Source organism: Phocoena phocoena, chromosome 11 (assembly GCF_963924675.1).
Source record: "Phocoena phocoena chromosome 11, mPhoPho1.1, whole genome shotgun sequence".
Classification (NCBI taxonomy): Eukaryota; Metazoa; Chordata; class Mammalia; order Artiodactyla; family Phocoenidae; genus Phocoena; species Phocoena phocoena.
In genome coordinates, this window is record NC_089229.1 from 61076869 (window position 1) to 61090288 (window position 13420).

General features: G+C 44.2%; 1 protein-coding gene across 1 annotated transcript; it reads left to right on the plus strand.

Moving 5' to 3' along the window:
* The first annotated feature begins 5071 nt into the window (after nucleotides 1-5071).
* Nucleotides 5072-10046, plus strand: LOC136130998 (keratin, type II cytoskeletal 6A-like). The gene is made up of 10 exons (XM_065887677.1): nucleotides 5072-5297; nucleotides 5358-5671; nucleotides 6627-6841; nucleotides 7185-7245; nucleotides 7390-7485; nucleotides 7612-7776; nucleotides 8263-8388; nucleotides 9214-9434; nucleotides 9654-9688; nucleotides 9802-10046. Exons 1-10 carry the CDS (start codon nucleotides 5072-5074, stop codon nucleotides 10044-10046), a joined length of 1704 nt encoding a protein of 567 aa, XP_065743749.1.
* Nucleotides 10047-13420: the final 3374 nt, after the last annotated feature.

A 13420-nucleotide genomic window follows, 5' to 3' on the forward strand; every position in this document is an offset into this window, starting at 1 on the left:
CTCCCAGAGTCATCCCTACAGAATCCCTTGCTAGCTAACCCTTCATTGTACTTGGCCTTGAGAAAAGCTGACAGTAGATCCCAGGATGGGAGCAGAAAAGGGTTGAGGAGTTCTTCTCTAACAGCAGCTGGATTCCTTTAACCATGAGTTTTGCTGGGCAGTGCCTTCTCCTCAATGCTCTTACTTCCTGGGCTCCAGGGGTGTCCCTTTAGCACTAGAAAGTGAGTGGCAGAGGAAAACCATCCTCTTGTGGTCTGGGAGGCCGATCCCCTCAGATGTGCCATTTTCCCTAACATTCTTACTGCCCCCAACCTCCTCATGCACCTATAGAACCCCCTTCTTTAACCCCACTGCCATCTGTATCTGTACTCCCTTCCTTAAGAAACTCCTCTCCATCAAATGCAATAATGGAAGACCTTTCCTTCTTGCTTCTGTTTGAAACTGCAAGCCTAGAATTTATCTGGATTCTTATGAAGGTTTTCCTTCATCCCGCCTTTCTATCTCTCCATTCCTCTTGCCTAAACTGATTTTCTTCATAGCACTTTCAGGGTGTAGCCACAAAGAAATCAGAAACTGCATTTAATAGACCTCTTTTTGGTAATAATATTTGTACTGTTATTTTGACACTATCATAGGTTTGTTGTAGGATAAAGCAAATAAGTAATATGTCATTCAGAGCTCAGCTTTTCAGAGTGAGTAAAATAAATACAGGTATAAAATCATCCTGTATTCTATCTGAATTAGAAATATCAGTATAAACTTCTGATGTGAGTACTTTTTAATCATATTTTTACGTTTTTCTTAGCTCTATCCATTGAAAAGTCTTCAAAGCAAGAATAACCCAGTAACAATGAGCACCCATAGCATGCAAATTTTAGCTTGTGAATATCATTTCTCAATAAAAGGTACCAGAGCTACTCACAGAAATGGCTGATTCCATGTCTGTTGCAAGACAAGTACAAGGTAGCCTTGAGACATCTCATCCCTGTCAACAAGGGAGCTTTCAAAGTCCAATGCGTTTCTGTCCAAAGGACACAGAAGCCAATCTGAGGAGCTCCCATTGGCCTAAAATGGACAGTTTAAGCACCAGAAGGATTAATGCCTGCAATGGACTCAAACATATCAAATATATTTTTTGAACTGTGAATTTATAATTATACAAACCCCAAAAAACAAACAAAAAAAAATAACTTTCTTTATTACATTTGGAAATTGCTGGGGTCCCACCCCACTATTCTAAAATTGCAAAATAAAGGGAAAAAAGCACTTATTCTGCCTTTCCTGTATCAATTAACTACATATTAGGTTACCTAAAAAGGAAACAATGACAATTCCTTCCTTATAGATGACTCCCAGGTGATAAATGCAGAGGCAGGATGTTAAATTAATAAGTTACCAGTTTGCAACCCCTCATGAAATGTCAATCTGGGAATTGATCAATGAATATTAAAATATTACACGACAAATTTATTGGACACTTTTTCAGGGAGGGTTAAGACTGGAACTATAGATATACCTAGATCAATCTTCACCTCACTAAATTGAACAACTTGTATTATATGCCTCATGATCTGATGCAACATGGGGCACACATCACCAGCTGGGACATAATCTTGCCGGAAACAATGGAACTAAATCTAATCAACTCTAATATAACTAGTACCTAGGAAAAACCGGCGTTACAAGTTATGTGGCACCGACAGAAACAACGAGCCAAATCCAGAACGTAGACGTTCTAGAGAAAAAAAACAATTTGTCCACAAATCAGTGGTATATAAAAGAAAACAATGGAATCTATTACAGAATGAAAGAAGCTTAAGAGAACCAACAGTCCAATGCGATATGTGAATCTAGTTAGGATGTTGCTTCAAGCAAACCAGCATAAAAAGACATCTTTGAGATTATCAGAGAAGTATGAACATAAATGAGTAGGTTTCATTAAGAAGTGACTGTTGCTCATGATTGACATAAAACTGTTGTACAGTTAGATTTAAAAGCCTTTAAGAACTTAGACATGCGTGCAAATATTGACAAGTGAAATGACTTAATGTCTTAATTTCCTTGAAGATACATCAACAGAAGTAGAAGGTTTCAATATAAGAAGTAGTGGAATTAGATGAGACATGCTGAGAAATCTGGATAAGTGTTTAATCTGGGGGATTGGTACGTGGTGGTTTACATACTATTCTCTTTCATTGTATCTGTTGGGCTTTCAATGATGCAAACTGTGACTAAACAATAAGGGATGTTCTTCCACTGAGGAGAACACAAATATATTTTGGGATTAAATTTCTGATTATGGTAAATATGCTGGCTTGTAGAAAACTTTCAGGTGACTCTTATCATGGCTCAGGGAAGGGAGAGGCCCTGAGCACAATGAAGTCTTCATTGAATCCAATAGCTTCCATGCAGCATGAGAAAGGAAAATTAATATTTTGAATTTCAATCATTGCTTAATATTTTAAATGCTATATGTATTTTAAATATAAATATATGAATGGGAGACTTCTGAATGTAGCCTAATGGAGGAAAGGGAGGCATTTCCCCCTCTCAGATATTATCTTAAAACAAACAAGGAGAACAAGAAATGTAAAAGTAATCTCCACACTCAACCCCCAAAAGGAAAACATCTTAAAGTGCTTCAATCAAAAAACAATAAAAATAGAAAACTCTTCTCACAGAAAGAAAGAAATCAAACACAGTTATTGGGAAACTGAGAGAGAAGATGCCCTCAGTGCAGATCTCAGAAAATCCAGTGAAGAACACTCTTGAGAGCAAACAAATCAAAACTAAACAATGTGGTAACCACAGAGGGACAGAACACAAAGTTAACCCTGAGGTTTTCCTACTGCCAGGCACTGATGACTCATTTAACTCCTACTGTATGAATGTGAAGAACACGTCCTCGGGTGCAAATCCAAGAATTGCTGGTTTGCAACAGTCAGAAGTGGGTGTGTGTGTTCCAGGGAGGACCCATTTGCCATGAAGTTTCAAGACCCGGTGAAGGTAGGGTTGAGTAAGGGATCAGAGGCAAGGTCTATTGGCAACAGGTTGTCGGGGAGGCAAAGAAGACTGAGACTGAACTGCGAGCCATGCTGCAGCCATCTTCCTTGGCTTCGTCTAATTAAAATTAAAAGAATTATTCACACAGCCTGTGCCATAATGAGAATTCCTGTTAGCCTGGTTGCAGCCTGGCCCCTCCTCCCAGAATACCGCCTCCAAAAGACAGGTCCAGAAGGAGCTCGCCTCTTTCAAAGATGAGCCCTTGTTAGAAAGGAACAATTCCAGGCCCCACGAAGGATACTTTACATTGAAACAGGAAAACAAAAGTCACTTAGAAAACACTCCACAGAAAAAAGTGACAAAAATTATTACCGAAAAGGCAATGAAATAAACACCACGGTGAAATAAGAGAACAAAGGGGCAGTAGAATGAGAAATAAAAGATTAAAATATTAGTTGATAGAGCTCAGAAAAGGAGCAGAGAAGAAAGATAAAGCCACAATAGAAATGAAGGCCAAGCTGAAAGCAGCATAAGACGTTGCTGAGGCATGGCAATGGACCACAGGTAAAGGTGGAGAAAACAGCCTGTAGAAAATAGCATGAGAATCGAGTGAAAACATAGATATGGGAGACAAAGTACATATACCATGAGTGCAACTTCTAAAGAAAATATATATGTATGTATATATTCAATATATATACCCGCATGCATCACACATACCCAAGGAAAAACACAGAAACATATCTAAGTGATGTGACTACAAGGGTACACAGGGAAGTGGCAACACTGCTTTGTCTTCCTAGACAGGAGTGGGGAATGATCTCGAGCATGTAATTTTTTCCTTAACCATTTTTTCCTTAACTTGTTTAATTTTTCAGTTAATAAGTAGGTGTGTAAATATCAATATTCAGTATATAAGTAGGCATTCTATGACATTTGTATCTGTAATGTTTAAGTAGATAGCTTATTAAGCTGCTAGTTTGAACTGTCAGTTTACAGGATACACAAAGGACATGAGATCATGTTAAATGAGATAACATGACTATGCAAATGCACAGGACAAATAACCTGTTTTGTTTTTTTTTTTCACAAATAAACTGCAAGTGGAAAAGCGGAGGAGGATTTAAGGACTTAAATGATTTTACAGATGTATTACTTTAAAGACATATCACCGAAATACAAAATGTATGGGACTTATTAGAATCCTGATTTGGACAACCAAAACATAAAATATAAATAACACAAACAGATTTAGTTCAAGATTGAATAGATACTCCTTAATGTTAATGCATACATAAATATTAAGGATATATAAATGGTATTTGGTTATGTATTTAAAAAGCACCTCATTTACAAAATAAATGTTGAATTCTGTACTAAAGAAATGATATGACCTCTGGGATTTGCTTTTGAATATTTTAAGATTGATAGGGAATTGGGTGGGAGTACAGAAAAAATAAGGCTGACCATGAGTTAATAATTTGTATAAAATCCAGTGATAGATATGCAGAGGCCCATTATATTGTAAATCTACGTATCTACCTGTGGGAAATTTTTAATGAAAGCAAAAAAAAGTCATGTTTAACTTCTGTAATCAGTGAAAACGCTAATAATTATAGGTAAGGGATAAGCAATAGGTTATTTTGATCTCCAGTATTTCTGCCTTGTGGGTGAAACACCAAGGCAGAGGACCCTCAGTACATTTCATACATGAGCATAACATGGAGAACCTCTGTGTGAGTCAGTGACTAACTCCCAGCTAAGTGAATTCAGACCAGTCTTATTGTACTGAGAGCAGTCAAAGCTGGAAGGCAGGAGAAATTTTCCCTGACTAAAGGAAACCTAAAATGCAACCTTCAGATTTCATAACTTTTCTAATAAACCACATGTGATCTCACTGTTTGTAAAGCCCAGCCTCCCCAACCTGCAGGCTCACCTTCCAGCACTGAGCCCAGCCCATTTTCCCCATATATAAGCCACTGCTGGGAACCTCGTCTCACCGATCTGCTCCTCTCAGCTCTACCCTCCACCTCTCACGCCCTCCTCAGCCTCTTCGACTTCAGGAAGCATGACTTCCAAATCCACCGTGAGAAGCCAAAGCAGCAGCCGCCGTGTCTTCAGTGCTGGCTCAGCCAGAGTCCCTGCGGTCAACCGCTCTGGCTTCAGCAGCATGTCCGTGTGCCGCTCCAGGGGCAGTGGAGGCTTCCCTGGAGTAGGTGGAGGAGCTACTTTTGGCAGCCGCAGCCTCTATGGCATCGGGGGCCCCAAGAGGATCTCCCTCGGAGGGGGCAGCTGTGCCCTCGGTGGCGGATATGACGGCAGAGCTGGAGGCGGCCTTGGCGTTGGAGGTGGAGCCGGGAGTGGATTTGGTTTCTGCGGTGGAGCTGGTGGTGGCTTTGGGCTCGGTGGCGGAGCTGGTGGTGGTTTTGGGCTCGGTGGTGGAGCTGGTGGTGGTTTGGGGCTCGGTGGTGGAGCTGGCTTTGGTGGTGGCTATGGGGGCTCTGGCTTCTCTCAATGCCCCCCTGGAGGCATCCAAGAGGTCACCATCAACCAGAGTCTCCTGACTCCCCTCAACCTGCAAATCGACCCCACCATCCAGCGAGTCAAGACTGAGGAGCGGGAGCAGATCAAGACCCTCAACAACAGGTTCGCCTCCTTCATCGACAAGGTGAGCCGGGAGTACCTGCCCTCCACTGGGATTTCAGAGTCCCCAGTCGAGAGACGCAACCAATGTCCTACCAGGGGGAGCCTCGGGAGAGAGGGAGGAGGGGACTCGGGCTAGCTCTCCACTGGGATGCAGGACAGGCTCCATGTGGGCCACAGGTAGAAGGTGATAAAAATCATTTACAACTACTGATCCCTTAAATGTCTTCATTCCTGTCTGGGAAGCATTCTCCACTCTTGATAACCCTCAAGCAAAGGAAAGGAACTGAGAGAATGGAACGACTTAGCTTGATCTTCTGAAGGGTCTAAGAAATTAAAAAGGGAATTACAGTGGAAATAACACTTGAGCCTTAGCTGGGGTGGCGGCGGGGAAGGAAAGAAGATAAAAAACCAAAGGAAATTACAGGAAAAAAGACTCAGAAACATGTGTATGTGCATAGAAATACGTAACTTGTAAAACCAGATCATGAGCATTAAGGGAGCTTGTTTTAGAGGGACTCATACACTAGATGGGAAAGAAGATTAAATCCAATCATCAATAGGGTTGGAATTTAACCATTAGATTCTAAACATTTGACATCCCTTTAACTGAGATACACTCTATAAAATAACTCTGTGCGATATACGAGAGAAATACTATTTTAAAGTACATTCGTGACTGTGCTTATCAAGAGGAAGAAAAGAAATGTTGAAAGTCACTGAGTGACAGACCCTGTAATTGAGAAGAGAGACTATCTGATAGCTCCCTGGGGAAACTTGGCCAGTGAGATCTGTGTGGTGTGGAGGAAAACAGTCAGGGGAGCAGAACTGTCAGCCTGAGCCTCTGTACATGCTCTGGAGTAGCCCAGCACCATGGGGACCATCAGATCTGCTTGGGGACAGTCAACTCACCTCTCTTCCTTCCTTCCTTCCCTCCTTCTTTCCTTTGTTGGACAAATAACCATCTTGTCTTTCTCCAGGTCCGATTCCTGGAGCAGCAGAACAAGGTCCTGGAAACCAAGTGGGCCCTGCTGCAGGAGCAGGGCACAAAGACCGTGAGGCAGAGCCTGGAGCCTTTGTTCGAGCAGTACATCAACAATCTCAGGAGACAGCTGGACTGCCTTGGCTCAGAGAGAAGCCGCCTGGACTCAGAGCTCAGCGGGATGCAGGACACGGTAGAGGACTTCAAGAAGAAGTGAGTTACAGGAGAGAAAAGGGCTCAGTTTCCTGAAGCCCACGCTTCAAGTCTATTAGATGACCAGGTCCAAATGAGGGCATGATTCTTAGTAAAACGTGTCCATGGAAATGAAACCACAATTCTTGCCTAAACACAAACCCCGAAGAACAAAAGGGCCATACAGGTGGATGGGGAGAGTAAAGATGTAAACAATTTAGGGACCACAGAATTCATCTTTTAGGCTTACTGGCAGGAAAGCTCCATTTGGATATATCCATTGTGGGAAGTTGGGATCCCAGGCTGCCTTTTCTGTATCATCTTCACCACTGACTCAATTCGGTTTTACCCTTTCTAATTCCAGATATGAAGATGAAATCAACAAGCGCATGTCAGCAGAGAATGAATTTGTGAATCTAAAGAAGGTGAGATGAGTAAGATCAGGGGTTCATGTTTCTTTGCCGAAGGAGAGGACTCTCAGAAAAGAATAATCAGCGAGACTAAAGGAGGAGCAGACTGGGAAGGAGGGCTTGGCTCATCTGATCCCAAGTTTTTGGCTTCTTCCCTAGGATGTGGATGTTGCTTACATGAATAAGGTTGATCTACAAGCCAATGCAGATGCTCTCATCGATGAGATCAACTTCCTCAGAGCCCTCTATGAAGCAGTAAGCATCTTTCTACACTCTGTTTTATTGACTCTAAAGAGATTTGCAAAGGATGTAAAATCTTAGGCTTGGGTAACTCTGTAAATGTCATGGGAGAAGAGGATCTGACGATCTCATGTTCTGCAGGAACTGGCTCAGGTGCAAACCCACGTCTCAGATACTTCTGTCGTCCTCTCCATGGACAACAACCGCACCCTGGACCTGGACAGCATCATCGCTGAAGTCAAAGCCCAATATGAAGAGATCGCTCGCAGGAGCCGGGAGGAGGCTGAGTCCTGGTACAAGTGCAAGGTGAGCGGTGAGGGGGAAGCTGTTGAAGAATCCCTGTACCTCCCCCTTGAAGACCAGCAAGGTTTCCCGAGACTTCACTCGGGAAATTTACGTCTAGGAAGCAGGGGTCCTCTCAAGGAACATGTACCCTGAACCAACAGAGTAGATCTTTACATTATTTATGTCCAAGGTTCTTTGACTAGTAAGTCAAAGAACCTAAATGTAGGACAAAAGCTACCATAGATAAAGGCCAAGGGATCTTTGCTTTAGCTTCACCCTTATGCTGATTCTCAGAAACAATACAGAGGATGTTCTGGTCCTGAAGAGAACCAGGCAGTCAGTGGTCCTACCAAGGGTGGTGTGTGATGGGTGTACAGGGTCCATGACCTTGTAACACCAATCTTCTTAAAATGCCTTGTGGAGAAACTATTAGTTTCGATTTGTGAAAACCTTGATTAGTGTCCTGTGAAGCCCATGAACACCATCCTCTCTCCCTCTGGCTTACAGTACGAGGAGCTGCAGAATTCGGCGTGCAGATATGGGGATGACCTGTGCAACACCAAACAGGAGATCTCTGAGATCAAACGCATGATCCAGAGGCTGAGATCTGAGATCGACCACGTCAAGAAGCAGGTATGGTGGGGACCATGGAGGAGAAAAGCATCCTTTCCTTCCTAGACCACCAGGGATCATCAACCACCATGTAGGGAATTCCTGGGCACTGAGGGAACAGCAGGGAGGGGAGGACATGTACTTCCTCCCTTAGTGAGTTCCCACAGTTTAGAGAGATGGATCCCAACCCAAGAGCAGGAAACAAATGCATGACAGGACCAATCCTGACAGGTCGACGGTACAAAGATACAGTCTTGAGGCACTGAAGTGAGATTCGATAAGAGGAATGATTGATTTGGGAATGCAAGACACAAGCTGGCAAAGAAAAGGTCAGGCCAGAAAGTGTGAGGTAGAGTGCTGCAAATATGCTCAGATTTGATGTGAAAAAGAAGCTGAGAAAAGACACAGGACAAATGAGGGTTTTCCAAAAATGTGAAGTGGAAGGAAGTCAAGGTCACAGCAGTTTAAAGTGAAATCATCTCCTCACTGTGGGTGTCTGTGGTTTTGTGTGAGTTAGTGTCCACCCACATGCACTTACCCAAACTGTCAATATTCAGAAGAAGCCAGTGGGTCCATTTCTTCCAATGTCCCCTGGTCTTGGGTCTGCTGTAGTATCTTCCAGCAGTCACCACCTCCATCTTCATTAGGGTGGTTAACACAGAGGCGCAGAGGGAGCTCCTAGCCTAGTTCAGGTTTGCAGAATGGAAAAAGACTGGACAGAAAGAATCAAACCTCCTTTTCCATGGAATCTGGGCTCTAGAGCTCTTCCTCCCTGGGAAAGAAGAACCATGGTTCATCTCCTCAGGAGTCCAGATTGCAGGTTCATCGGCCCATCTTCCCCTCTAGTGCACCAACCTGCAATCCGCCATCGCCGATGCAGAGCAGCGTGGGGAGTTGGCCCTCAAGGATGCCAAGAACAAGCTGGCCGAGCTGGAGAATGCCCTGCAGAAGGCCAAGCAGGACATGGCGCAGCTACTGAAGGACTACCAGGAGCTCATGAATGTCAAGCTGGCCCTGGACGTGGAGATCGCCACCTACAGGAAGCTGCTGGAGGGCGAGGAGTGCAGGTGAGTAACTCACACAACCGCCTCAAACATCTGGGTCCATCTCCAAGGTGTCCAGCCAGTGAGCACCACTGGAAGGCACTCTAGTCGTGGCCATAATGCCACTCCCAGAAAACCACGTAGAAGGCACGTTCCCCATGGGCTCTCCTCACGCCAAAGCTTCCCACGCTGGTCCAGTTCTGGCTCTGAGGTCTTATAATGGCTGTGTCTCCTCTCTCCTAGGCTGTATGGGGAAGGCGTTGGACAAGTCAACATCTGTAAGTATCTTCACTTGCCTCTCTCCCTTGCCCTTGTGCTCTTCTGACTGGACTCTGTGTGGCAGAGTGAGCTCACCATGTCTTCTCATGGCCTTGTCTCCTTGCCTCTCCAGCCGTGGTACAGTCCACCACCTCCAGTGGCTATGGCGGTGCTGGCGGTGCTGGCGGTGTCAGCAGCGGCTACGGCATGGGCGGAGGCAGTGGCTACTCTTACGGCAGTGGTCAGAGCATTGGAGGTGGCTTCAGTTCCGGCAGTGGCAGAGCCATAAGTGGTGGCCTCAGCTCCTCCGGGGGCAGCAGTTCCACCGTCAAATTCACCACCACCTCCTCCTCCGGCAGGAAGAGCTACAAGTCTTGAACGCCTGCCACGGGCTCGTGGTCCCACAGCGTCTCAGGCTCCCTCTCCGGCTTCACTGCCCTTTCCTCCAGTTGCTTCCTCTCTCCTGCTTCTTTCTTCTCTTACTCCTTGAGTTAGAACTGAAGTTGCTGAGTGCCCTTGTGTCCTCTCTGCCACACCTGCTGCATCTGAGCTTCCATTGCTCACCATCGGAAGGTCCCTGTCTGGGTCCTACTCCAGAACAGGACAATCCCCCTAGCTTTCCACTGGCCCAGTATGTCCCATCTCACAGGTGTTGTGTTCCTCCCTTGCAGTGATCATGAATGCACAAGTGACTAGTTCTATGATGTACGGGGGTCTGTATCCTTGTGATGCTTCCTCTGCTCTTTGCTCACTTGTATTGCTAAATAAAGCAGATTTATACTATAATGCGTGGTTTCATATTGCCTTGCTTTGTTACCAATGGTTCTTGAGGTTTTCATCGGGCAAATGCCTTTCCAGGAATGAAGCATACTCCCAATCCCCTTGTGCTTCACCCCCCTCCTTTAGAGAACTTCAACAAACAGCAGTTTGGCATCCTTATGCTCAGATTTCCCTCACGGATAAGATTTCATCTAAATGTTTGGCAAGTGTAATGGGAAGAATATGGTTCACCATATTGTATACTCTCCTTTTAATTGCCCATACCAAGAAGTAATGGTTGAGTTTCTCTTCCTTCTTCTCTAATATCACTCCAGCCATGCCCAAGGGATCAACTCTCAATGTCCAGTAGGGGAAAGATATTTCTGGTCTAACATAGCAAAATGACATTTAACAAGAGAGTAAGATGTTTGATTTTTATTTAGACTTAACTTCATGACCAACAAACTTGCCTGACAAGGTGTATCAAGGGTAGTTAAAGTGGATATACTGCTGAGCTGAAATTCTATTTCTAGAAAAGTATTCTGAAGAAATACTACAAATGCAGGAAGAAGTATGTACATGGATGTGAATCCCATCTTCCCAGCAGGGAAAATTAAAAGCAGGAGAGCTGGTCAAATCACCACCAAACTCAGATTCTGGTTTCTTGAAGTGTGAAGGCAAAACGAGAATGGAAATATCTACCTTCTCACACCTTAAGACTCTTGCGGAGATGGATGAAGCTGAATCCTTCATCTCTCTGGTGTGCTCTGGCTACTGCGACTTCTCTGAATGGGTAATGAAAACTCAGGATATGGTGCAAGGCTCATCATTCACTAGTGCTGCCTTTTGTCCACACCATTCCCTATTTCCTCATGAGTGACCAGTATCTCCCTTGCCCCCAGGCTCTTACAACACAAGCGAAAGTTTCTTGGATTCAGTAATATAAAGAGGGTGAATCTGGATCCTTTTGTATCAATATTCTGCTGTATTCACCTATAACCATTCCCCCAGCAAAGTGGGCAGCCTCTCACATTTGTACCTCCTCACTTTGCCCAGAACTTCCCCAACAGCTGGTATGTGATGGTTTGGTTCCAAAATCTAAGCCCACTTAGTATTTATATTATTATGTACCCGTGAGGAATAATGGAAAGAAAATACTGACCAGGAAAAATATATAGAATATATCAATGAATAGTAAACAGGTTGCAAAATAATATGTACACATGGATTTATCTTATTAAAATCTTATGGTACATGTGCTGATAGCAAAATGGCAGACTGTAAACCACCAAGCTCTCCTTTTGCCAAAGAAACATTGAAAAAAACAACCAGAAGCTGTCTGAACAAACTTTGCAGGAGCTCTGGAAAACACTCAAAAGTTTACAGCAAACAAGCAAATGCCCAATCAAGAAAATCCACCTTCAAAACGATAGCAAAGCTTTGTGACAATTTTCCTAGCACTTGCCCTGCCCTATACCTGGTGTAGTTGTGGTCTTGAGAAAGCAGCAGCCTTATTCTAGAACTTTCCCCCACCCCTCTCCCACCCTGCAGTCCCCTCTCAAACCCATTTGCTCCTCTTGGTCACCCTCCACCACCCAACACATGCATCTTGAACCAGAGAGCAGATGCAGATTATTTGCAAATTACTGTGCAAGTCTCTTCAAACACATCTGGGGCATTCCTGAAGAAATAATACAAGATTCTCACCTTTGTTCCACATAAATCCAAATGCAGACAAGAGAAGCAGCAGGTACAGTTAGTAAAAACTGTAGGGCAGACTACAAACCCACAGAGGCCTGGGGCAAAAGATTACGGGAGAAGATATGCAATAGACCCTCTGACCATCTAAGGTCTAGAAGCTAAGCTGGAGTGAGACTCTGGGAAATGAGGACATTCAGGCGCAGCTGTGTATATGAGAGAATTTAGAAAACTGTGCCTAGGTCCAGACAAGACACCTGCTCACAAAATTCTTGAGAAGGTCTTAAGCATTAACCTTGGGCTGATCTCTAGGTTCAGAGCAAGCCCCACTAAGTGGTGAAGGAGTATCCAGTCACAGGGAGAGTTGGTTGCTCTCGGTTTGTTATTTTGGCTTTTGGTGGTTGTTTTTTTTTCAGCTCCTGGTATACAAGAAGATCTTCATCAAGACAGTAGCTGAACACAAGCTATAGGAGCAGCCTGAAGTTGAGGTTTTACTGCATGCCAGGCACTGTTGACTCATTTAACACAACTAGGTCAATGTGAAGGACAGGTCCTCAGGTGCAAATCCAAGAATCCCTTGTTTGCAAGTCAGAACTGGGAGTAGGACCTGAGGCAGGACCACATTAGTCATGATCTTTCTAGAAACTGGGAACTAGCATTGAATAACAAATCAGAAACAAGGCCTATTGGCAGCATTTTGTTAACAAGAGGGGCAAAAAGCAGAGAGAATGTGAATTTGCCACTCTGCAGTGATTTGTTGGGCAAGGTTTTCAAGGAATAAGAGAATTATTCGCACAGCCTGTTAACCTGAATATGGCCCCAGCTCACTCCCCAGAATACTTTCTGCAAATGACTGGTCTAGAAGGAGTTCACATCATTCAAAGATGAGCACTAGTCAGAAAGGAACTGGTCCAGGACTCACTAAAGAGAATACACATTCAAAAATGAAACGAAAAAAATGTCATGAAGAACCTAGGGATAAGACAAGAATAGAGGCGCAGACCTACTGGAGAACGGACTTGAGGATATGGGGAGGGGGAAGGGGGAGCTTTAGACAGGGCGAGAGAGAGTCATGGACATATACACACTAACAAACGTAGTAAGGTAGATAGCCGGGGGGAAGCAGCCGCAAGGCACAGGGATTTTAGCTCGGGGCTTTGGGACAGCCTGGAGGGGTGGGATGGGGAGAGTGGGAGGGAGGGAGACGCAAGAGGGAAGACACATGGGAGCATATGTATATGTATAGCTGATTCACTTTGTTATAAAGCAGAAACTAACACACCATGGTAAAGCAA

Bases quoted from the DNA above. Each gene is read 5' to 3' on its own strand.
- LOC136130998 (XM_065887677.1), top strand. From the start codon at position 5,072: ATGACTTCCAAATCCACCGTGAGAAGCCAAAGCAGCAGCCGCCGTGTC. The intron at 7,246-7,389 runs GTGAGATGAGTA...CTTCTTCCCTAG, and splicing joins AATTTGTGAATCTAAAGAAG to GATGTGGATGTTGCTTACAT. The intron at 9,435-9,653 runs GTGAGTAACTCA...CCTCTCTCCTAG, and splicing joins CTGGAGGGCGAGGAGTGCAG to GCTGTATGGGGAAGGCGTTG.